At 35.9% G+C, this 25,804-nt stretch overlaps 2 protein-coding genes across 2 annotated transcripts in view; both read right to left on the minus strand.

The window, feature by feature from the left end:
• The window catches only part of LOC127423437 (disks large-associated protein 5-like), a 16,578-nt gene extending 8,104 nt beyond the window's left edge, over positions 1-8,474 (minus strand). Inside the window, exons 1-11 of the mRNA XM_051667733.1 lie at positions 8,325-8,474; positions 6,717-6,937; positions 6,443-6,624; positions 6,281-6,337; positions 6,075-6,108; positions 5,782-5,862; positions 3,550-3,627; positions 3,304-3,381; positions 2,824-2,852; positions 2,546-2,724; positions 708-989 (exon numbers count right to left, since the gene is read on the minus strand). Coding sequence (XP_051523693.1) covers positions 708-989; positions 2,546-2,724; positions 2,824-2,852; positions 3,304-3,381; positions 3,550-3,627; positions 5,782-5,862; positions 6,075-6,108; positions 6,281-6,337; positions 6,443-6,624; positions 6,717-6,936 — 1,220 coding nt within the window. The 5' untranslated portion in view covers position 6,937; positions 8,325-8,474. The remainder of the gene's footprint in view (positions 1-707; positions 990-2,545; positions 2,725-2,823; positions 2,853-3,303; positions 3,382-3,549; positions 3,628-5,781; positions 5,863-6,074; positions 6,109-6,280; positions 6,338-6,442; positions 6,625-6,716; positions 6,938-8,324) is intronic.
• Positions 8,475-10,646: 2,172 nt separating this feature from the next.
• Positions 10,647-24,914, minus strand: LOC127423440 (vacuolar fusion protein CCZ1 homolog). Its single transcript, XM_051667738.1, has 17 exons — positions 24,780-24,914; positions 23,814-23,889; positions 23,602-23,698; positions 22,352-22,449; positions 22,129-22,222; positions 20,029-20,109; positions 19,893-19,940; positions 19,681-19,764; positions 18,607-18,782; positions 17,023-17,104; positions 15,278-15,339; positions 13,670-13,781; positions 13,136-13,169; positions 12,892-13,009; positions 11,827-11,985; positions 11,327-11,454; positions 10,647-11,170 (listed from the first exon to the last, which is right to left on the minus strand). Exons 2-17 carry the CDS (start codon positions 23,825-23,827, stop codon positions 11,115-11,117), a joined length of 1,443 nt encoding a protein of 480 aa, XP_051523698.1. The 5' UTR covers positions 23,828-23,889; positions 24,780-24,914; the 3' UTR covers positions 10,647-11,114.
• Between the last annotated feature and the right edge of the window lie 890 nt (positions 24,915-25,804).

Genomic DNA, 25,804 nt, shown 5'->3' on the forward strand with positions numbered 1-25,804 from the left:
CACGTTTTTTTTGCCACTTTTAAAATGCGGCGCATATCGCTGAAAACACTTAAAAACCATCAAAGACGTCCATCGAGAGCATGTTTACAAAAGACCAACAATTAAAAATAGCACAGATGGGTGCAAAAACGGTCCAGGACACCTTCCAAACAGCACAACAGCGCAGCTGAATGAAACACAATGGGGGATCTCCATTTTAGAGTTATAACTTGACATTGCATCTTTTAAAATTGGCGCAAGATGTATGATAACGGTCAAAGCCATTCATTTAGTGCATATTTGTGTAGAAAAGCATTTAAATCCAGTAAGGCACATGAAGGTGTCCTGTGTAAGTACACTTTGGATGAATCTCCCATGACAGGCCCATCTCCTCTTCATCTGTGTGACTGACTGAGCACCAGCGGGCGGGGCCAAGGGCATAATGACCAAAAACTAGGCGTTGCATATGCAGATGTATTTGGTTCTTGTGACATCACAAGTTCCACGAATCCCAAACGAGCCATTTCTGCAGCTTGGTTTAAATAAATGCTCTTTTTTTCAGTTCTGAACAGAACTGAACTCGTACTATAAAAACAGAATGTTATAGTACAATGACCTCTTATATGTCAGAAGATCAAGGAAAATTTGATTCCTCATGTCATGCCCTCTTTAAAAGTCAATACAAATGAATGAGAGTTGGTTCTATAAAAGATACAATTCTGGCTCACCTGAAATAGGCAACATCATGCTGAGGCTCCAAGGGGACCAAGGGTGGCGATGGTGAAGTAGAAGTGGATAGCTGAGGGGAGGAGGGAGCAGAAGGGGGAGAGGACAGAGAGGGAGGACAGGAGGATATGTAGGGAGCACAGAGAACATGTTTTTGGGGAGAGGAGGAATGATCTAGTGGAGGAGTACATAGAGAAGGTGGAGGAGAGGAGAGGGAAGGAGCAGAAAGAGCAGGTTTTGGGGGAGGGGGGAAGATGGGCTCCATGCTAGGCTCAGAAGTAAAGCTACAGAAAAGAAAGACAACTGTATTATTTTGAGTGTAGCCACAATTAGGGATGTCAAAAGCACTGGTACTTTGGTACCAAATCGATACAATTTTTTTTTATGTGATACCACTCTTTCAAAAGTGTTGGTAGAACAGACTCAATTTCTGTACATGAGTGCTGTTACAAGGGTCAAACCAGCCGCAGTTTATGCATGGTCTAGACCTGGCAAAAATACTGATGTGCGCTTATGGTGAAAATTGTGGTAATCTCCAAGAAGAGCTGAATGATTGAGCTTATTTGTGTCTTTGTTATATTGCTTTGTTTCTTTGTACTTTATTTTTGACTGCATACTTGAAAAATTGAAAAAACCTGAAGCAGTACATAGATCGAGAAAGACCTGAAGGCTACATGGCATTGTTTTAATTTAATCTCAATATTGGTTCAAATTTATATTCATATTTAACAATTAAAAACAGGAGTGTCCAACTGCACATTTATTTATTTTTTTTGTGATATTAAATCTAGTTTTGAGAATTGTGAAGCTTCTCTGGCATTTGTATCGACTATTAAAATTTTGGTTAGGGCTGGGTATCGATACAGATTTCTCAATTCGATTCCGATTCACAAGCTCTCGATTCGATTTGGTATCGATTCATTTGGGTATATTTCAGTTATAATGTACCTTTTGCTTACATATTCTCTCCCAGCTAATGATGTAAAATAATATACAGGGGACCATCTAACTAGGTATGATATGACAATATTGATTTAGTTTTTCATCATTTTGGTTACAATTTAGCTTTTTAAAAATGAATAAATATGATATTATATTGCATATATTATATTTAGTTAAATTTGTATTGTTTAATTGCATAATTTGTACTATCTACAGGTATTTACATTGATTTGTTTAACACCTGCTAAAAAATGGTACTGTCTCTTTAAGGAAATTCTGCATTTCTGTAAATAATATCCTTAAAAGAGCATGTTTACGAGAGAGACTCGAATGGCTTTATCTCATCTGTGCTATGCCTGATTAGAATTAAATGTTCCTTTTTGATCAGCAACTGACTGTAAAGAACAGAAAGGGTATTAAGAGAGACATTATTCAATGACAAATGGGTCGTGCGGATCTCGTCTTTGGAACAACTTTTACTCTCAATACACAGTGAAAGGATCTCACTGATGAAAACTTGACCACTATACTACACAATCACTGTTGAGTGAAACTGAAACATTTACCATCCAATTGCAAAATTTAGAGATTTTTAGTCGCATAGTGTGAAATTTGGTTGCAAATGCGAGTGATTTCCTCTCATTGTAGTGAAGGGTGCGCATAGGGTAAAAGATCAATCCATGGCCTTTGAGAATCGATATCGATTTGACCAAATTTATAAAACAATTAATCGAAAAATCTGTTTTTTTTTTTGGTTGGTATTGTTAGAACCCTAGCCACAATCATACAAACGGTGCTGAAAAAAACATTCCAACATGTGTGTGAAGAACTATGAAAAACTAAAAAGTTAGCAAGACCGTTGGCAATGCTTCAGTTCATAAATATTAATCCTGTGTACCTCGGTGAGAGGAAAGCACTGGCTGTGCGTGGAGAGAGGGGTGCAGGCTGGAAGGACCTCAGACCAACAGGAGCTTGGAACACAAAGCCCTGAGGGGCAAATGAGGAGGGAGCCACTTTTGGTTCCTCCTTGTCCTCAGGATATATGGAATCAACTGCAGTGTCCTTTTTCTCAGCAGGCTAAAAATATACATTTTCCAATTACAACCATTGTTTACAAAAATTATAAAGAAGAAAAGAGCCAAAATACAAAAACAAAACAAGATATAATTGTCTCACTTCATTTCCAGCATTTGCCTTGGTGTTTCCTGTGGAAGATAATGTACTTATTAATAATGACCCATGCACATCAAGATTACTGCCTATTGAGCAACACTATGGCAACTACCAATGTACAGTCAGGTGGTCATTTTCAAAAAACAAACCTCGATAGTGTGATCAGGTCTTGTGAGCGGCTAGCTATAAAGTATCCAGCTTATTACTTGACTACTTTCCAGATAAATTAATTAATTAATGGAATATTGAAATATTGAAAGTATAAAGAGTTTTTATTATGTGAGAAGAATTGACTACTGAGTGATACAAGACGGAGAGAATTATACAGTTTAGCAGTCAATATAAAGATCGCAGGATGCCACGACCAACCATAGTGGTCCGGATAGCCATATTATAATAATAATAATAATAAGTAATATTGTACAGTATCAAGTATTATGTCAAAAGATATGCCAGAAAAACAGAACCGCAATGCCTCATTACCTTGTATGGCTTTCCCTCTGCCTGAAGAGAGCGCTGCAGGACACTTGACAGTTGATCTTGTTTTTGGCACCCTAGAATCTAGGAGTACACACACACACACACACACACACACACACACACACACACACACACACACACACACACACACACACACACACACTTAGCACCAGTAGAACACTAGATAGGTTATAAGAGAAATTAAACTCTCTCTCATGAAAAGAGAAAGACTGTTATGATAAAACTCACCAGCAACTGGTTTAGCCACAGCTGCCAGTGTTGTTTTAGAAGATGATCTGGTGGTTGGAGCTCTCAGGTGTGGTTCAACTGTAAAAAAAAATAAATAAATAATAAATACGTTTTAAAGGAATATTCTGTGTTCAATACAAGTTGAGCTCACTCGACAGCATTTGTTGCTTAATGTTGATAAAAATAATTGACACATGCCTCCTTTTCTTTAAAAAGAGCTAAATTTGAGGTTACAATGCAGCACTTACAATGCAAGTGAATGGGGCCAATTTTTGGAGGTTTTAAAGGCAGAAATGTGAAGCTTATGATTTTATAAAAGCACTTATAATTTGTATGTCTTCTGTTAAAACTCCTGTATTATTTCAGCTTTAAAGTTGTTTAAATTGTCATTTTTACAGTTGTTATAGGGTTTGTTGACATTACATCGTCATGGCAACAAAGTTGTAAAATTGGCTATAACTTTACACAGAAAAGTTTATTAAGTGATTTTATCACTTAAGATCGTTAACATGCATATTGTTTATTTCTTGTGGCTATACTTTTGAAACAGAGTATTTTAACTTTTATGGATTGGCCCCCATTCACTTCCATTGCAAGTGCCTCATTGTAACCCAGATTGTAGCTTTTTTTAAAGAAAAGGAGGGATGAGTCAAAATTAGTTTTTGTGGTTTTTAACATTATGCCACCAATGTTTTCAATTGAGCTTAAAGGAATATTTTGTGTTCAATACAAGTTAAGACTTTTTAAGATCTGAAAAAATAAAATTAATACCATATATGTCTATTCAGAACAATCCCACACAATCTCAAAATACATGATCTCAGATTCTTTTACTTGGACACATTCAAAAAGGCCTTAGAACTTATAACATTGCTTATCAGCAAAACAGGGTATCTGCAAGATTAAAGAAATGTTTCTGCTTATACAGTACATACACATCATATTAAAATTGTTTTTTTGTACCAATACATCAAAACATATGAATTAGAGGCCAACCAATATTTGATTTAGCTGATACAATAATAATGTGTTGAAAGGCAATAACAGATTAATCTGCCTATTTCTAATTTCAATGCTCAAGTTTCTACCATGTGTGATCTGTGCAAATGACAGTAAAATGACTATAGTTTTTAAAATCGATATATTGAATGTGTTAAAAAAAAAATCTTAGTCTTTCCTTCCGGTGACAGGGCGGGCTAGACAGAGGCTACAAAAGTCAAAATTGAATTAAATCCCAGAGAAGATTATTGTGCAACCAAAATGCCAATAATAACCAGAAAAGAAAAAAAAAAAAGATTTGGTGCATAACGCAGGACTTTTAACAATAAACAAGCCTGAATACATCAGGGACTCTTATTTGAAATGTCTGTGCTTCACTGTTTCCAGCTGCTCATTTAAACTAGGGATGGGCATTTAGAATAGTTTTGTAGTTGAGTACACTAACACATAAAAAACGAGTAATCGATTACTGGAAATTTAGAATTTAAATTAAACCAACTTTTGAACCTGTTTTTCTTATGAAAAATTAGCACTGAGTAAACAACAAGATCTAGATTAAAAAAATCAAAAACATTTGCATACAGAAACATACATTCCAAGTCTTCTGAAGTGATACAAGCACTTTAAATAATAGTGTCATTTTCATTTTGGGAGAACTAACAACAAGATTTAGGTGAGAGGAGGAGTTTTAATGTTGCCCACGGCAGGCAAAGGAACAACAAAAAAAATGTTTTACTAGTCGAATATTTCAAGTTGAACGAGTACTTGATTAATCGAGAATTCAAACAGATAAAGGAAATAAAATATGCACCCATACATTCATCTACAAGGTATTCCAATATAAACACTTTGAAGTAAACATTGTCATAATTTATCAACAGTAGATCATCATTGATCGCTTGACATAATGTTCAGTATTCATTGATTGCGAAATGCTCTGAAGACACTGGAAACACTGAATCTTGAGTTCCCAGAGTGCTTTTTACTTTAAAGCCCGCAACGCACACAAACGATAAGTTTATTAAATTAAATCATAGACTTTTAAAGTTTGATAAACACATTAGGCTATATTGGTCTTTACGTCCCCAAATTTCAGACCTCTTTAAATTATATTTAAAGCTTTTTATGACCTAAAATTTTAGAAACTTAATTTAAGACATTTTAAGGACCCGATAAAGGAAAAAAACCCTATTACAATTACATTTATTTGAGTAATTTGAGTGAGGGGGTCACCTGTGGCTACTCTGCCTTTTGTAGCGTTTGAAGCTTTCGGGTTGTTCTTGATTGGAGCTCTTGTGGTTGGTGCTGTCTCCACTGTACAAATACAAAGATTATTCTTCAACAGCATGAAGGCATTTCAGTTTGTTTGAAGGCTGAACAACTGAACTTTCAATTTCATTGATAATAATTGCTGCCATTTAGTAGAATAAAATAAGACTTTTTGGAGGGCAATGGCGTGAACAGAACCAGAATTACATGCTTACAAAGTTAGGACAACATAATTAAGTTAAACATGCAGGACAAACCTTTCTTTGGAACAGCTTGTCTTTCAGTTGTTGGCTGTAATAACAACAGAAGTACAGAATAAACAATAACATCAGATTTTCAATTGTCCCAGAAGAAATCCATGATAGATAAAAATTCATTATTTTAACATACTTAACACCACTATACGAAGATTTGTTTACATGAAGGCAAGACAACATATAATGTAACAAGGAAGCAACTGTACCTTTTGATTGTGCATCATTGAGCGGGTCACTCTTGTGGACTGGTTAGGCTCTGTGATCTGACATGTAGGGAAATGAAAAAATAAATAAATATTAAATACAGTTTGAGACTGTTGACTGACACGAACACAAGACCATCACTGACTATTATTCACATAACTCACCTTTGCTCTGCCTGGTGCAGCAGAGTTTAACGGCAGATACCCAAGTGGCTGTGGCTTATACAGGCCCACCTTAAACACACCTTTCTTCTCTTTCTCCCTCTTTTCCTTCTCTTTCTGCAATATCTTGTTTTCTTTGTAGCGAGCGAGCATCTTCTTTCGCTCCTCAGCCGCAGAATTCACATCTATTATGAAATGTACAAACGTACCAACTACTTTACAAAGGAAAATCAAATCACACCAAAACAAAGTCAGACTAAGTAATTATCATATTTACCTTTAGCCGTCTTTGTTTTGGGTTCATTCTCTTGTGTGGCCATGATGCTGGATGCATCCATTGAGAGCTCCATTTCCGGAAGCTGGTCGAGGTGTCTGCGAAGGTTCTGTATCTTCTCTCGATTCTCTTTCTGAGACTGAGACCTGCGTCTGGACATCTTCAGCCTGATCAAAGAGACACTGCTGTCCCGCTTGTACATGTGAGCAAAGCGAGTGTCCATCCTACAAGAGTTACCACATCAAGAGTCAATCATCTAAAGTACATTCATTTATTTGATAGAAATGTTGTGAAAACTTAACAGATTTAATAAAACTGAGGCTAGTAGGCATCAAGTTTATTTCTTCTATATGTTGTAACTTTGTCCATACCTTGGACAAAACCTTTAAACAGTCAATATTAAACTAAATATGTTAACCCTCCTAGATTAAAGGACTAGTTCACCCAAAAATTAAAATTCTCTCATGACTTAATAACCCTCATGCCATTCCAGATGTGTATGACTTTTTTCTTCTGCTGAACGCAAATTAAGATTTTTAGAAGAATATTTCAGCTCTGTAGGTCCATACAATGCAAGTGAATGGTGACCAGACATTTGAAGCTCCAAAAATCACATAAATTCAGCATAAAAGTAATCCTTAAGACTCCAGTGGTTTAATATATGTCTTTAGAATATGATAGGTATGGGTGAGAAACAGATCAATATTTAAGTCAACTATACACATTTATAGTAAAAAAGTATTTAAATATTGATCCGTTTCTCACCCAAAGTGATTGCATCGCTTCTGAAGATATGGATTAAATCACTGGAGTCTTATGGATTACTTTTATGCTGCCTTTATGTGCTTTTTAGAGCTTCAAAGTTCTGGCCACCATTCACTTGCATTGTATGGACCTACAGAGCTGAAATATTCTTCTAAACATATATTTTTGTGTGTGTTCTGCAGAAAAAAAGAAAGTCATACACATCTGGGATGCATTAGGGTGAGGAAATTATGAGAGAGTTTTCCTTTTTAGATGAACACTCTCTCTCTTTAAAAGGATAGTTCATCCAAAAATGAAAGTCCTGTCACCATTTACTCACACTCCCTTTCTTCTGTGGAACACATAAGGATATGTTTGGCAGTATTAAGTCTCAGTCACCATTCACTAATATTGTATCTTTTTACATTCAATGAAAGTGAATGGTGACTGAGGCTGCCAGTCTCTAACATTCTGCCTAACATCACTTTTTGAGTTCTACAGGAAGTAAAAGATAATAATACAGGTTTGGAACAACACGAGGGTGAGTGAATGACATACAATTTGTTATTTTGGGTGAACTATCCCTTTTAATTTAGGCTAAAACAGCAGCAACAACACGTTAGGGCACAAAATCAGACGTTACAACTTTTGAGTGGCCTAAACGCAGATACTATTAAATAAAACTAGGTAATCTACTTTCTAAGAAAGGATCTGTTGATTTTGTAAATGATTTGTTGAACTATCTAATTGGAGTTTCTTATAACAGTTTTGCATAAATTCACACTTTCAATATTGCTTTCGTTATACTAAGCGAATTATGCAACTTTTATTAAATCTATTACTTCGCATTAAAGTCAGAGATTTTACCTTTATATTTTTGGGTTCCCAGGAGTCACAAAAAGTTATATCCAGACGAAATAATTTCAAATGTCGTTCCTAAGCTGTTCAATAAACAAACGTTTACCTGCCTGAAGTGTACGGCATACGCAAGATGGCGGGCAGGTTTTGAAAAGTGAAAAAAGCTTTTCTGATAGGCTGCACGCTACACAGAAACCTTTGTTGATTGGTTCGATCTGGATGACGAATTATGCACCGCTTGTTGATTGGTTCGATGCGGATGAAGACGTATGCACCGCCCATTTACAGTCTTGCTGTTATGCGAGTATCATGTGCTATGTATATGTATGTATATCTATGCTATGTATATAACTATAATTTTAATAGACTCATCAGCTGTCTGAGATATGATTTCAAAGATGATGTGTCTATTTTTGTGACTACTACAAACAATTATTGCGTTATATTTCAAAATAAATAAATAAAGCACAAATATCCTGCATCCTTATATATGTTTGAATGATTGTATTCAGAAAGATATGCCTCTTGCTGAAGATAAACGTTTAGGTAAATCACTCGAGCCAGATGTCCAACGGTTATAATAATACATCCTGGCCTTTTTTTTTTTCAGTTAACATTTTTTATTGACTCATAAACATATAACAAAGTAAAAACACAACAAATATACACTGTCAACATTTAACATGTAACCCCCACTATTACCCCTCCCCAATCACCAACCCCACCCTGACCCCCAACGAACACCCCTGTGGTCACAAATAGAATACACAGCCAGACGCACGCGCACACAAATAAAACAATACACAACAAAATGTCCGTAGTCAAAAAACAAGGGCAAAGTAAGGGTGTATCGTGACCGTCTTTTATTAGAACTGGATTAGGCAAGTAAAAAGTGATCTCAAACATCACCACTGATGTGAAGGCAAACATTTTATAAAGAAATAAAAAAAATAAAAATAAAAAATTTGCAAAATGCAGCTCAGTTCAGAGCCATGAACATAACTTTGGTTAACGTAATCAACATTTATGCTATATTAAATCACATTTACTCAAGATTCCAACTTCCCTCCAGAAGTTCACAGTTGGTCTATTCCATCTATCCTTACAATTTCCTATAGAACTGTTCCATTTCCTGTTTGAAACTCTTTGCTGTTGACCATCCATCCAAATATAATGAAATAACCACAACAAGTACCAAACATTTTAAATCAAGAGATAACAGATTTAGAGCCTTTCCTATAGTTATTTTAGTCAATATAAATTAAAGTGTGTTAATCAGGTTTTAGTAACATTTTAGTCTAAAGGAATTTTAACTGGTTTTAATATTGTTTTCTTTTAAGCTAAATAACTAAGCCAGTGCACTGACTCAGTATAATGACAAATAAAGATGGTAAACCAAACCAATGGTGTAGTGTCCTTTCATTTATTGACAACTCCAGGTATAAAAGTATAGAACCAATGTGCGGTCTAAATCATGGCCGTCACACTCTTAAATGTGTGTTTTCCCTAACATTTTTACATACTCTTGTCTTTAGAGGCCTGGCACATATTACAAATGGATCTACAAAATGCCCAGATAGTGTTTTGTTTTATTTTTCATATATCTAATAGAGGACGCAACAAATCTACTACAGGATTCATTACTGCCACACTGAAATTTCATAAGACGCATGACACATAAACTACACATATGTATTTTCTCATGCAATTTTTGAGTCTAAATAGCATATTTATGTTCAGCACAACTTACTTAATTTCAGTAAACACCCAGGTGACATTAGCCAAGTCACAGTGTTCATGTGTTACACTTGCTATAGTTTACTTCCATGTTGCTACTTGAAATAACAATGTTAAATGTAAATCAAGTCAATCACTGACACAACAGTGGCACGGCAAGTAAGAAATAGCATGTATGTATTTCACACATATGTAATACTGATAATTCAGCATTGTCACACAGAAAATTTACGTGACATAGTATTTATTTGTATGAATATAGTACTTATTTGTTTTGTACTGAACAAAGAAATGTATATCCTGTGATAGTAAACTTATATTGATATAAAATAACCATAAAAATATGATTTATGGTTAAACCAAAACTATTACATGTCTAGACATACACTTTTGGTAATTAAGCAGTTATAAAAATATATTGTATATATTAATATAAATATATTTTGTTACACTATTCAGAAGAGAAAGGTTGAGGAATACTAAAGAGATGTGGGCATAAATCCAAAAACTAGATTAGGGACAGTGGGTGGAATGATAGGTATCGTAATTGTTAAATATCACTAAATGTCCATTCCACATGACAGACAAGTTCACTGTAGTGAGGAGTACTGGAAGAAGAACAGCAACTTAAATTTAACAAAAATGTACATTTATTTGTCATGGATGTTAACAAAGCATGATAAGTATGACATTTAAAATAAGACCCAAATATAGCTTTAACAATCAAAATGTTTTAAAGTCAACTTAATTGTTTCTGTGAGTGATAAAACTAATCTAAACAACGAGAATGAAATGAGATAACTGATGGATACTTTAACATGATAATATGTACAAACAAACACAGAAAGAAGTCATTCACTCTCAGTAACATTCAGATTTTACAATCAATTACAAAGAAGCCAGCACATTTTTGTATAGATTAAATAAAAATCTAAAAAACTGCATGGTGAAAAATAATTTTTTACAATGCAATTATTGCATTACACTGGTGCAATCAGTAAAACCTGAACAGTTGACAGTTTTAGTGTAGTGATTGAAGTAGTCCATGCCCATCCTTTCTCTTCAGTCCAAGAAAAAAATATTATTAAATTGTGTTGCACACAGCCTTTTCACTTCCTCTGTAAAACAAACAGAAGCTTAGTGAGAATTCAGGTCTAAAGGAATGGTTTCACATTTTTAAACTAACCAAGTAATATGATGATTAACTGCCAACTAGTGAACTTTAACAGTCTCACACCATTATAGCACTTAATGTTTGTCAATAAACAGCATACCATTCACTTCAATTAGGTTGGCATTCTTGTGGTTCAAGATGACGTATAGCTCCCTCTGATCAGACCTCTTGCCAACGACCCAATAATCCGTCATCGCTTTAACAATGATTTCCTCATCCTCATCAACCCTACAAAAGTATGCACAGACGATCTTAATACACAATGTGTCACCAGAGAAAAAAATGCCACATTTCCTAAATCAATGAGTATTTGTTTACATCTATAACAGAACACTGATCAAAAATCTCTAATTTTGGAAGCGATGGCGTTTCCATGCACACACTAAATAAGTCGCCAGAACGCCAGTGAAGGCGTTTACATGCAGAATGAAATCGGGGTAAATGGGTGAAAATCTAGATGTGCCGACTACTTGAAAATGTTATGACCAATCCCTGATAATAAAACACAGTTTAGTCGACAAGTTGTGGGGTTGTTAAATCAGGTTGATAGTTAAGCATAGCCGGAGCAAGACTGTGCATGTCAATAGTAGCACCGCTCACCGTGCAAAATCGCAGTTGATGTCTCCGAGGATCTTCATGAGGTCTGGGTGGACAGAGGTGAGGGACACGCTGGCCGTCTTGCGCATGTGGATGGTGCTTTTCTCAGCCAAGTTCATGTGGTTGAAGTAGATGAACTTAAACTGAGGCTCCTTCTCTGGCCTACCACAACAAATTTAAAATGATTATTTAAAGAGGAAATATTCCCTCCCTGTGCTACATGCATGGAAGAAAATAACAGCACAATTGTGTCCTAAAAGTGTGATAAGCAGACTGTAAACTGATATGAGGGACTCTCTACCATACAAAACAATACTGTGCACCATGCAGGGCTCAGGTAAAATAAGGACACACTGTTTAGATATGCTTAATGGATGAGATCCGGTAACTGCAACTGGATGAGAGATGATACAGTGGGCTCTAGTATGAACCATACAAGCGAGTGAAGTTCTTGTCTATATTTCTGAATGGTTACCTGGGTCACAGGATGACCCAGTCATTTAAGACATGAATGTGTGAGCAATGAAGCAAGACTAATAATTTTAAGGAATTGGTTAGAGGTAGTGACAGCCAAACGTACACATCAATAGTTGTGAATAGCACAAATAAATGCCCCTACTACCTGACAGATATCGCACAATCACACATATCTTTGTGACAGCTAACATAATTACCAGTTCAGAGTAGCAAACTACCAACTAACTAAATAGCAGGGACTAAAAACATTTCAAGGAATGAAAATGGAAACTGAATTTTTTTTTTTTTTTTAGAAGAATGTAACTGAAAACAGGAACAAAGTGATTTTCAATTGTTCTGGAGTGAAAACTTGATTTTTAAATGCTGGTAATGGGTTATAACCGGTTAATTGTGTTCCGATAATTTTTTCTATAGTATATAGATGTGAGAGCAAAAAAAAAAAAAATCATGGGTTCTGCTCACTTACTGGCACCTTTTACATCGTCGCACTAAATATAGTTAACACTTGAATTTATTTTATTTATGCAAACATTAAAGCTAGATTTTTTTATTCTTATAGCCATTGAAGTGAAGCTTTTGATAATTACTGACCCTGATATTCTCCGGTTGATGTTGTACTGTTCACATATGTCAGAGGCCAGCAGGGTGAGTTGGGGACCAACTAGGCTGTCCAGTTGCTCACAAAACTCACAACTTAAATCCACTGTTGCTAAGGACAGAGGAAAGCAGGGTGTGAGAGTTAACATTGGGTGATCTCCTTAAAATATATTCTCTCAATTAATTGAGAGTATCAAAAAATAAATCTTTAAAAAAGAATGAACAAACAGGCACTAACCATTTACCATGAAGCACACAGCTGCACTCATTGCCTGGATAAGAAATGACATACATGAATATTGTGCAGAAGTTCAAGAATGAGCAATTGTGAGTAGATATGATGTCGTCTCTAATTTCAATCGTGTCAGCTTGCCCAGGAATAAAGGTTATTTAAAGGTTTGCCAAAACATGGGGGTTAGGTTGCAAGGCAAGAAAAGTTTATTTATATAGCACATTTCATACACAATGGTAATTCAAAGTGCTTTGCGTAGAAATGCTAAAGAGAAGGAAAATAAAGACACATAAAAGTCCATTTTAAAATTAATTTAAAAACATGATATACAAATAAGATTAAATTAAAAACTAGTCAATATCATGTAAATTATTATTATTTATGTTGACAAATTAACAGTTTCAATTATCATGAATTATGTATCACTTTATTGATTAATTTACATTAATAAATAAATAAATTTGATTAATTAACATGCATAAATAACATTTTATAAACAACTGAAAGTTCCCTAAATGACAGTTTGACTGCTTCTCTCACCTTGTAAACAATTAAATGTAGCTCCTCATAACTGTCCTCTGTGTTCACAAATATCCTGGGAAATCTGAATTTTGCATCTGGGTCTTTAAGATTTGTGGGTCCTGTTAAAAATCTGTAATATAGATGACAAAAGAGTGATTAAGACCAACTGCCAAATTTAAATTAATATAACAGTAAACAGACACAGTGTTAGCAGAGTTATATTTAAAAAACTGCAGCATATAGTGCAAGTTATAGTGTTAGATTAACCCTTAACTGCATACCTTGGGTCTTTAGTGACCCGGGACCTCATTCCACCTGCATTCCTTTTTTTGGAGATGTGCCCACATCTCTTTTGTAGACTTTTTATTTTTTTATAATAGCTTAAGTACCAAACGTGTACAGGGTCATTAGAGACCCTAGGTATTTAAGAGTGTCATGTGCTTTTTTTTTTGTTTTTATGCAAGTGCCAAAAATTATATTTTTTATGATTATTTCATATCTATAAAAGTTTACAGTCACAGAATATCTATTTCTTTGTTTATTACAAGACAAATAAGTACTTTATTTATATACAAATAAATACTATATCATGTTGAATTTCTGTGCAACAACAGTGAATTATCAGTATTCCATATGCGTGTACATATTATACATGCTATTTCTTACTCAATGTGGCGCTGTTGTTTCAGTGATCGACTTGATTTACATTTGACTTTGCTATTTGATGAAGAAACAACATGGAAGTAAACTATAGCAAGTGTAACACATAAACAATATGATATGACTATTGTCATTTGGGTGTACTACTGAAATGATGTAAGTTGTGCATCTATTTAGACTCAATAATTGCCAGAGAAAATACTTACTTGTGTAGCTTGTGTTTTTGTTCAATATGTGTTTGACAGCCAGATGCATGTCATGAAATTTCAGTATGAAAGTAATGAATCCTGTTCTAGATTTGTTGCATTATCTATTTAATATATAAAAATAAAACTTTAAAATATATTGTATTCTATTATTTTCATATTGTCTTGAAAATATTTGAAAATGCTACAATATCTGGGCATTCTGTAGATCCATTTGTGATAGAAATAAGTGCCAGGTCTCTAAAAACCTGAATATGTAAGAGTGTTTGGTGAAATTCCCATGTGGTTCTGCTATATACTTGCAGGGGGTGGCCCTGTTCTACAGAGCCTGGATGTCATGAGTCACAGCTGACACTCCTTCTACCCACATTACGCACTCAAGACATACCAGCAAAGAAGATTTGCCAATAATTCATCAGCCTATCTCATTGGAATAATCTGTACATCTTATTAATATCAGTCAAATGCAACCCCGATATGTGTTGCCACACTGACTGGTTGGGCTATCACCCACAACTCATCGAACAATCAGATTGGCTATTGTGAAGTCTGTTGGGCTCATTGTATTCTCTTTGCCACCAAAGCAATTCAATTACCCTTGTGCAATCTGATATTTGGCAGTGCTGGTTGATCTGTGTTGTCTTAGTGCTGCGGTTGACTGCTTGTGTCCCAAAAGCCTCAAGCCCAAGCAGACAGGCAGAGGGCCAAGAATCTGCTGTTCTAACCCTGAGTTCAAAGCAGGAAATATTTGGATACTTGCCTCCCGTAGTGCAACAGATTCCCAGCCACCTCTGGCCTGAGAGGAGAGTCCCTTCCTGCAAGCTGCCGAATGTTTGCAGACACACACACAAAAACAGAGCATTCATTAACACAGCAGAACTGTTACAGAGATGGCACATGACTTTGGAATACATTGCAAAAATCGTAGACTGTGTGATTACTCCATAAAATCAGTTCCAGTGTGTCTACACTGGAAGAGATCGACAACATAAAGTTGTATCCTACTTTATGAAATTCATTGTTGGCATGAAAATGTTAAGTTGCATGGGCTATGTTAGAATTGAGAAATAATTTCGCTGTGCAAAAGTTTTAGGCACATTAGATGTTTCACAAAAACATTTGCCTTAAGATGGTTGTTTTATACAGTATCTTCTGCTTTAGTGTGTCAATAGGAAATAGAAATTTAAGATTGCCAAACATTTCTTTTGGAAATAAAACAGAAGTAGAACAAGGAATCCTGCAACAGATGGTATGTCCCCCACAGAGCCAGAATCTCAACATCGAGTCAGTCTAGGATTACATGAAGAGACAGAAGCCGTTGAGACAGCCTGAATACATAGAACTGTGGCAAGATCTCCAAGATGCTTGAAACATCCTATCTGCCAACAACCTTGAAAAACTGTGCGCAAGCGTACCTAGGAGAATTGATGTTTTAAAGGCAAAGGGTGGTCACACCACATATTGATTTACTTTTTTTATGTTTACATACCTGGATGTGTATGACTTTCTTTCTTCTGCAGAACACAAACCAAGATATTTAAAATAATTGTTCAGCTCCCTAGATCCTTACAAAGCAAGTTAATGGTGGCCAGAAATTTGAAAGTAAAAAAATAAATAAAAAAAATAAAAGTAATCCATAAGACTCTAATTGTTAAATCTATATCTTCAGAAGTGATATTATAGGTGTGGGTGAGAAACAGATCAACATTTAAGTCCTTTTTTAATATAAATTCTCCTCCCTGCCCAGTAGGTGGCGATATGCACTAATGCGAATCACCAAAAGCAAAAGAAGAATACTGATTTAAATATTGATCTGTTTCTCACCCACACCTATCATATCACTTCTGAAGATATAGATTTAACCACTAGAGTCTTATGGATTACTTTTATGCTGCCTTTATATGCTTTTTGGACCTTCAAAGTTCTGGACATCATTCACTTGCATTGTATGGATCTACAGAGCTGAAATATTCCTCTAAAAATCTTCCTTTGTGTTCAGCAGAAGAAAGTCATACACATCAGGGATGGCATTAGGATGAGTAAATGTTGAAGGAATTTTCATTTTTTGGGTGAACTTTCTTTAATTGATAAATAAAAATGACTCATGGCATTATTTTTGAAAACATCCTCGCTATACAACATGTTTCACAACTGCCTAAAACTGCTGCACAGTAGTGTAGATATGGTTAGAAAGAAGATTATATATATCAATCAGAAGTTCATAGCAATCAATTCACACATATGGTATTTGTGAACAAAATAAATTGAATTCAGACTGAAGGGGGAAAAAAAGTGCTGAAGTAACTGTGGTTATTATAACAGGGTAATATGGTTTAGACGTGTCGTGTAGCAACACAGCATTAGACTTGTAGGGTAAAAAAGTAAAATCATTCAAATGGCCAGTCTAACAGACCTTTAAATGTGTCTAGGGCCAGAGATTTGTAATGATCTATGATCACGTGGACAATGTAAATGCTCCTCAATCGAGTACTCTCTCTCTCTCACCTCAGGTTCAGTGTGCCGTGGGAACAGTGAGGTTGTCAGGTATTTGTACAGAATACGCATGTCATCCTGCTCAAGACCACTCCTACAAAACACAGGACAGAACATACAGCAATTTTAAACTAACTGCTTATTAGTCAATAAGACTCACTTTTGCAAGTCTGTGTACTTGCAATACCAGTCAAAAGTTTAGAAACAACAACTCATTCTTTAGTATTACTATTTTCCACATTTTAGAATAATAGTGAAGACAAAAATGTTAAACAAATAAACACTATCTTATATTTTATCTTCTTAAATGTAGCCACCAAATGCATTGATTACAATTTTGCACACTCTGGGCTGCTTGTTGGCTGCTCTTCCTTACTGTCAGATCCAACCTATCCACAAAATAAATATATTCATATATATAGGCACAAGTAAAATGTGTCTGCTAAATTAATTTCAAGCATTTAAAGGGATAGTTCACCCAAAAATAAAAATGATCTCATCATTTAGTCACCCTCATGCCATCACAGATGTGTGACTTTCTTTTTTCTGTTGAACACAAAGATTTTTAGAAGAATTGTTCAGCTCTGTAGGTCCAAACAATTTGAAGCTCCAGAATGGGCATAAAGGCAGCATAAAAGTAATACATATGACTTCAGTGGTTTAATCCATGTCTTCTGAAGCGATATGATGGGTGTGGGTGAGAAAAAGATCAATATTTAAGTTGTTTTGAAGTTTTTAACAAAGAACTCTCCTTCCTGCCCAGTAGGTGGCGATATGCACAAGGAATGCGTGTCGCCAAAAACAAAAGAAGAATGTGTAAGTGAAAGTGGAGATTTATAATACAAAATGACTTAAATATTCATCTGTTTCTCACCCACACCTATCATATCATTTCAGAAGACATGGATTTAACAACTGGAATCTTACGGATTACTTTTATTCTACCTTTATGTCCTTTTTGGACCTTCAAAGTTCTGGCCACCATTCACTTGCTTTGTAAGGATATAGAGAGCTGAACAATTCTTCTAAATATCTTTGTTTGTGTTCTGCAGAAGAAAGAAAGTCATACACATCTCATCTGGGATGGCATAAGGGAATTCTGGTGAACTATCCCTTTCAGCATTAGCCTTAAGATAAATTTTATATAATAAAAATAAAAAACTGTGTCCAAAACTTGTGGAACATAGTAGTATGGTAGTTGGTATATGTATTAAAAGAGACATTATTACAAAAAGTAATAAAAACAATATTCAAAAGGCATAAACACAAACACCTCTGTGAAAGTGATTTTTGAAAAAAAGATGTGAAAGTCATAAAGTGAATTCTATAAAGAGGATTAAAAGGACTGTATTTAGTCTATCTGGATCCCTGTGCCAGACAGTTTGTGATTAAGCTTTGGCAGTGCTGCGACAGCCCTGTCTCTTAGCTAATCTGCACTCTCCGAGACTTTATGTCCTCTACATCGCTCAGAGATCCAACTTAACCCCTCCTTCATGTCATGCATTTGCAGTAGGACTGATGTTTCAATCAACTATTGCATTTTTCATTTCAACCTGCAATGAGGAAACTGTGAGAGGTGTATAGCTTGACATTCACCAGATCAGCTGGTCGTTGTAGAGAAAGGCAGTGTATTTGACCAGACTCAGGCTCTCCTCTGTTTTATTAACAAAAGACTGGATCTTCAGGTAGGTCATCTTGTCCAAGGGGAAAAAGCTGATTCCCCCAAACACATCCAGCAGGTCACATGACTGGAGGTGAAGCGTCTGCAGGTACTAAGTGAGAGCAGACACGTATAAATGTGTTAAATTTAATATGTTACTACCCTTTAGTGTGGTAACAACAGATACTTCAAAACAAAATGAACAATTCTGCAGGAATCAGAGAAAAATAAAAACAGCATAGATATGTATGGTATATACACTATTAGGGTTGAAAATCTAAAGAAAGATCCAGAACTAACTGTACGACAACACTACGACCGCAAACATGGATGAAATTACCAAAGCTTCCCAGATAAGGCTGACGTAATGTGATTTGACATCTAGATGTGCTAAGATGCAGCAGTGGTGTGACTTTGCACAGCAGTCAGTGACATTTAACCTAAGGCACAAATTGCACTTTCACTGAGAGCTCCAGGGCACAGCTCAGGTTAGGGTGGGGGTGACGAGGAGGGTTTCCCTTAACCCAAGCTGAATTATTCAGACAGGTGTGTAAGCAGGATGCCTTCAGCAAAGAAATTTGAACCAAAGAACCAATGAGGCAAACATGGCAGTTCTGAACAAATGAGATTGTCGGGCCTCTCCAGAAGTAGAAGATGCAAATTAAGGCAAAGGAAACCACAAATTGCGTAAACACATCACTGAATAAATATGGATTTGAGCTCTTTTCCATAACTGCCAATGTTCAAACATAATATGTCTCATGCTGTTCAATTGCTCATGTTCAAGGTATGTTGACTTTGAACGTAATATAAAGACTTCATAGATAAGGAACATCACATATTTCCACAAAAAACTGGCTACTTTTCTCTTTGTCTCAGAGGAAACTTGAAAACCGATGGTTGTCCCTTTTAAGACATACATATGCATGCAGCGTGCAGACCAAAGGTATACACTGTCTACCTTTAATCTGATTGAAGAATTGAGTTCTCTTAATTAATACTTTATTTACCCTGTAAAAGAACTTTTCAAGCTTTTGAGTGAGCAGTTCCACGCCACCAGCCTCAAATGCCCTGCTGAATGTGCCGTTGAAGAGCTAGAAATCATCAACAACAGAAAAATACCTGTTAGAGACATGAGCTGTTGCCTTTGTGGAAAAAGAAATAGAGAAAATTAGTAAAATAGTGCAATTTTCAATTAGATTGTTGAAAAAAAAGTGTTTGCCTTATACATGCTGTAGCACTGCTGTAATACCGACCCATAAACTGAATCCTAAAACACAAAGAGGGGAAAAACATGTCTAAATAAGCCTGAAGATTTTATTTAAATATTCACAACTAATATTCAACACATTACTTACAATAATTTCTTCCTCTTGGTATTCGACAGTTGGTGGTTTACCATCTTTGCTGGGTTTTTCTACCATTGGATTCTGTACAACCTTGAAAGAAAAATGCAAAAGGTACTTATTACATACAGTGGCAAGAAAAAGTATGTGAACCCTTTGGAATTAGCTTGTTTTCTGCATTAATTGGTAATGAAATGTGATCTCATCTTCATCAAAGTCACAAGTATAGACAAACAGAATGTGCTTAACACACAAACAATTATAAACTTTCATGTCTTTATTGAACACATCCCATTAAACATTCATAAGTGCTGTGGAAAAAGTAAGTGAACCCTTGAATGTAATAACTGTTTGATCCTCCTTTGGCAGTAATAATCTCAACCAAGTGTTTCTGTTAGCTGCAGATTAGATCTGCACAATGTTCAGAAGGAATTCTGGAAAATTCTTCCTAACAGAACTGCTTCAGCTCAGCCATATTCTTAGGATGTCTAGTGTGAACGGCTCTCTTGAGGTCATTCCACAGCATCTCTATTGGGTTAAGGTCTGGACACTGACTGGGCGACTCCAAAAGATGGATTTTCTTTTTTTAAGCCATTCTGTAGTGGATTTACTTTGATGTTTATGATCATTGTCCTGCTGCATCACTCAACTTCTACTGAGCTTCAGCTGGTGCACAACCACCCTGACATTATCCTGTAGGATATCTTGGGAATTAATTTTTCCCCTCGATAGTGGCAAGTGGTCCAGGCCCCAAATCATGATGCTCCCTCCACCATACTTCACCATTGGGATGATGTTTTCATGTTGGTATGTGTAGCCCTTTTTATGCCATACGTAGTGCTGTGTGTTCTTCCCAAACAATTCAACCTTAGTTTCATCAGTCCACAAAACATCTTCCAAGTAGCTTTGTGGAGTGTCAAGGGGATCTTTGGCAAACTTCAGACACACAGAAATGTTGTAGTTGGAAAGCAGCAGCTTCCTGCCTTCCATGGCAGGACACCATGCCTGTTTAATGTTTTCCATATAGTAGACTCATGAACAGAGATGTTAACCAGTTTCAATGATTCCTTCAATTCTTTAGCTGTCACTCTAGGGTTCTTTTTTTACCTCACTGAGCATTCTGTACCCTTTGAGTCCTGGATGTCCACTTTTAGAGAGAGTAGCCACAGTACTAAATCGTCTCCATTTAAAGACAATTTGTCTAACTGTATACAGATGAATATCTAAGCTCTTAAAGATAACTTTGTAACCCTTTCCAGCTTTATGCAAAGCAACAATTCTTGATCGTAGGTCTTCTAAAATCTCTTTTTTTGTGAGGCATGGTCCACGTCAGCAGGTGCTTCTTGTGAATAGCAAACTCAAAATGTTTTAATGTTTTTTTATAAGTCAAAGTAGCTCTAACCCACACCTCCAATCTCGTTTCATTAATTGAATGCTAAGTTTGCCAACTCCTGACTCTAATTAGCTTTTGTTGACGTCATTAGCCTAGGAATTAACATACTTTTCCCAACCTACACTGTGAATGTTTGAATGATGTATTAAACATGTACATGAACAATACAATAATTTGTATTTTATTAGTTAAAACAGATTGTGTTTGTTCATAATTGTAACTTAGATGAAGATCAAATCAGATTTGAAGACAAATTTAATTTACCTGCATTTTTGTATAATTCACATACTTTTTCTTGCCACTGTAGTTCAGCTGCACTTCAGTGTCAGACTACACTGAAAACCCTAATAAGTTGACTTTACTCAATTGATTGAGTAACCTTAAATTGAATAATGGTGTGTCCAAAACTAGTGTAATTAAGTTCACTTAACTTGGTGATCATATAGAATGAAATTAACTATTGAAGTTAAGGTAACTAGATGCAAGTAGACTTAACTCAGATTTGCTATTTAAATGTTGTTGTTTCTACTTAATTTTAATTGAATGGACTCAAATTTAGGTCATACAATAACAAGGCTTAAATAAAGAAGATTATAACTGATTCTAGGTCAGTCATTAAATTAACGTATTTCTCCGCAGAAATGCATACACAACGGTACCAGACTTTTACATTGAAAAGGTTCAAATGTTTACAAAACATCACTGATGTATAGACGTACCATGACCATCCAGAAATTCTCCTCTGGCTCATAGAAAAACTGTCTGTTCTTCTGAGTGTGGAGTGATTTAGCAGGTTTGGTTGGGCAGAAGGTTCTGTAAATAAGGAAAGACAGAATCACCAATTGCACTTTATGTAAATGCTGTCTGTGTGTATCATAAACTACTTGAAACCATTTTAAAACAGCTGTTCATCTCTCTTTATCCCGTCATTAGAGCGCTTACCTGGTGAACTGAACGATGGCCTCACAGAGTCCAACATTACGAATCTTTTCATTCTTCTCTATTTCTATGGGGTGGTAAAACAAGATTTTCTTTTCCTCCTACAGAGCAAAATAACAGCTTTATAAACATATGACAAACATGTAATAACCCAAACATGTCCTCTACCTGCATTTGTCCATTTTGCAGATTATGAGCAGGCAGCCAGACGGTATCTTCTTAATTTTGCGGAATGGATTTAAAGCTGAAGTATGTCATTTCTGCGACACTAGCACCACTGAATGGAATTGCAAAAATAAACAATGTTTTCAAAACAGCTTCCTGAATATGCCTCTCATTTGCTGTTGTTCAAAACGTCAGAAAGTCCTGCCCCCAACGCCATTTGTTGAGTAACATTGTTGGGGCAGGTCTAAGCGGGTCACTTAAAACAAACACAGGAATTTTATAGTGCCACAGCAACATAGTGTTTACGGTTTTCAAAAAATTAACCTATTAATGGCTTACTTGTAGATGTCTCTGCATATTAATCTGGGATAGAAGGAAGTATTTTAACACTGAAAGTTACAAACTTCAGCTTTAAACCTTGTAAAATATGTTAAAGGGATAGTTCACCCCAAAATTAAAATCTTCTCATGATTTACTTACCTTCAAGCCATCCCAGATGTGTATGACTTTCCTTCTTCAGCAGAACCGAAGTGAAGATTTTTATAAGCACATTTCAGCTCTGTTTATCCATACAATGCATGAGAATAGGTGCCATCAGGCTGCTGGCTGTTTGACGGTCCAAAAGGCATATTTATGCAGCCTAAAAGTAATCCACATGACTCCAGTCGATCATTTAATGTCTTCAGAAGCACTGAAATGTGCTTGTTAAAATCTTCATTTCGGTTCTGCTGAAGAGGGAAAGTCAGACACATCTGGAATGGCTTAAAGGTTAGTAAATTCCATTTTTAGGTGAACTAACCCTTTAAGCTGAGAGTATTGCACTCTTACTGGCAGCAGAAAGCATAATCAGATAAGCCTAAATATTTCATAAATATCTTTATTAAATATGTTGGCTAATCTGATTATACTTTCAGCTACCAGTAAAAGTGAAGGGGTTGGGAATGTGCAGAACTTTGGGAATTATCTTTCTGCAGGCAAAGATTTTGTGTGGGCCTGATTATTAGGAATAAACAATACTACACAAAACAGCTCTGCAAAAACAATGTTTAGATTATTCTTTAAAAGTTCTACAAGTAAACAGGACTTACCTCCCCCTCACGTGGTCCAAACTTCGGGTTATAGATGAAAAAACTAAGCAAAGATGGCGTGTGCTGTTTCTCTTGCATACCAGAGGCCATTCTTGGGCTTATGAGAAGAAGATATATGGTGGGGAATTAGAAAGCAGATCATTAACACACTAGGCCTGATAGAAAACCTCCCTAAATGTAGAGCCTAATGACAGCATCGTACATAACATTACCTGATCATCAGCATTAATATGGTCTGTGTCTATGGTTCCCTCTTTTCTCATTTAGTTTAGCATGCATGCCTTTGACCTGTAAACATAGAACAAACTTTATTCGCCCACATCTTCAAAAGTAGGTTTCAATGAAAACAACTATGACTAGACAGGTTTAGATGATGAAAATGTGCCTGAAACAGACACAACTGATGAATAATCAAAGTGGAGAGCAGAACATAACCTGAGGTGCACAGACCATGCGTTCAAAAATGTTTTGGCCAAAGACTTTTCCAAGACCTTTAAATGTAATTAATTTCATTACATTTCCTGAATGTGAATTTTTACAAATCAATTTATAGAGATTGTTGGGTAAGATTCCAATTTGCAGGTTCCAAGCTCATAAATTAAGAGATGTAAGTGATTCTCACATGTCCTTTTTACTCTAAGCAAACGGATTAGAAAATTCTAAAGTATAACTTATTTTAGATCATGTGCTCGACTGCACACTGAAGCTGCAATGTGACTGTTCGTATGAGGCAATTTCAGCCTGATGATGAGTGATGATAACAGACTCTAAAAATACAGTTTATTACAATGTGAAAAATGATAGCACCTGGAACATAAAAACAGCACACACAAAACAAAAAAACTAGCTGATAAACAAGTTCTGTGCTTCTATGACTAATGAATAACGACAAAAAATCAAACAAACACACGTTTTTAAGTAACCAATGCAGCTAGGAACACGAATAATTCTAACTAAGGGCAAATAACCAAAAGCAAACCAAAAGCAAACCAAAAGCAAACCAAAAGCAAACCAAAGACAACACTCTTTCCATGGAGAGACTGACGTTGATTGTACAAATTAGCTTACCACTCACAAGCTAGCTGGTCAGCAGCAGCAATAATCCGATTGTTTCATGCCGCGTTTGAAAAGCGACAACTACCCAACCATAAAGAGATACTAAACACAGTGGCGCTTACCTTCAAACTGCATGTCAACAGAAACAAACAGCTGAAAATCTGTTATCTCATGGGGAAAAATCAGAACGGAGATCAATGGAAATTATGCACTTCCAGCTCTTGACAGTCGCCTGTGTGTTACAGTTGGAACCACTCGGGTTGATTACATCTGTGATACAAACACAGTTCCGTTTCACAAGTAGCCCGGGCACTTAAAGGGATAGTTCAGCCAAAAACGAAAATTGCCTCATCATTTAGTCATTCCCATGCCATCCCAGATATGACTTTCTTTCTTCTGCAGAACACAAACGAAAACTTTTAGAAGAACATCCACACAATACAAGTGAATGGTGACCAAATCTTTGAAGCTCCAAAAAGCACATAATGGCAGCATAAAATTAATCAATAAGACTCCAGTGGTTTAATCCATGTCTTCTGAATAGATACAATCGGTTTTGGCTGAGGACGGACCAAAATGTAAATCTTGACATCAGTAGTCTTCTTGGTGATCATGATTTCAAGCTCAATTACACTTCCTAGCGCCTTCTTGCGATCTGCGCATGCGTCAAGCACTAGAAAGTGTAATCGAGCTTGAAATCATGATCATGCCAAGAGAACGCAATGGCAAGATGTACAGTGTAAAACTGGCTATATTTTGATCTGTTCTCACCCACACCTATCATATCGCTTCAGAAGACATGGACTGAACCATTGGAGTAATATGGATTACTTTTATGCTGCTTTTATATGTTTTTTGGAGCTTCAAAGTTCTGGTCACCATTCAGTTGCATTGTATGGACCTACAGAGCTGAGATAGTCTTCTAAATGTTTTCATCTGTATTCTGCAAGAAGAAATAAAGTCAAACACATCTGGGATGATAATATCATTTTTGTTTTTGGATGAACTATTCCTTTAACTTTTTATGTGTTCCCGTGTGAAATTATGATCTGAGATTTTTCTGTAGAAGTGTTCTGTCATACAGCGCACCATATAGACCTTTATCACACTCCAGGTTTTGGAACGCGGAAGTAAACGATTGCAGGGT

Source organism: Myxocyprinus asiaticus, chromosome 32, assembly GCF_019703515.2.
Source record: "Myxocyprinus asiaticus isolate MX2 ecotype Aquarium Trade chromosome 32, UBuf_Myxa_2, whole genome shotgun sequence".
NCBI classification, from domain to species: domain Eukaryota; kingdom Metazoa; phylum Chordata; class Actinopteri; order Cypriniformes; family Catostomidae; genus Myxocyprinus; species Myxocyprinus asiaticus.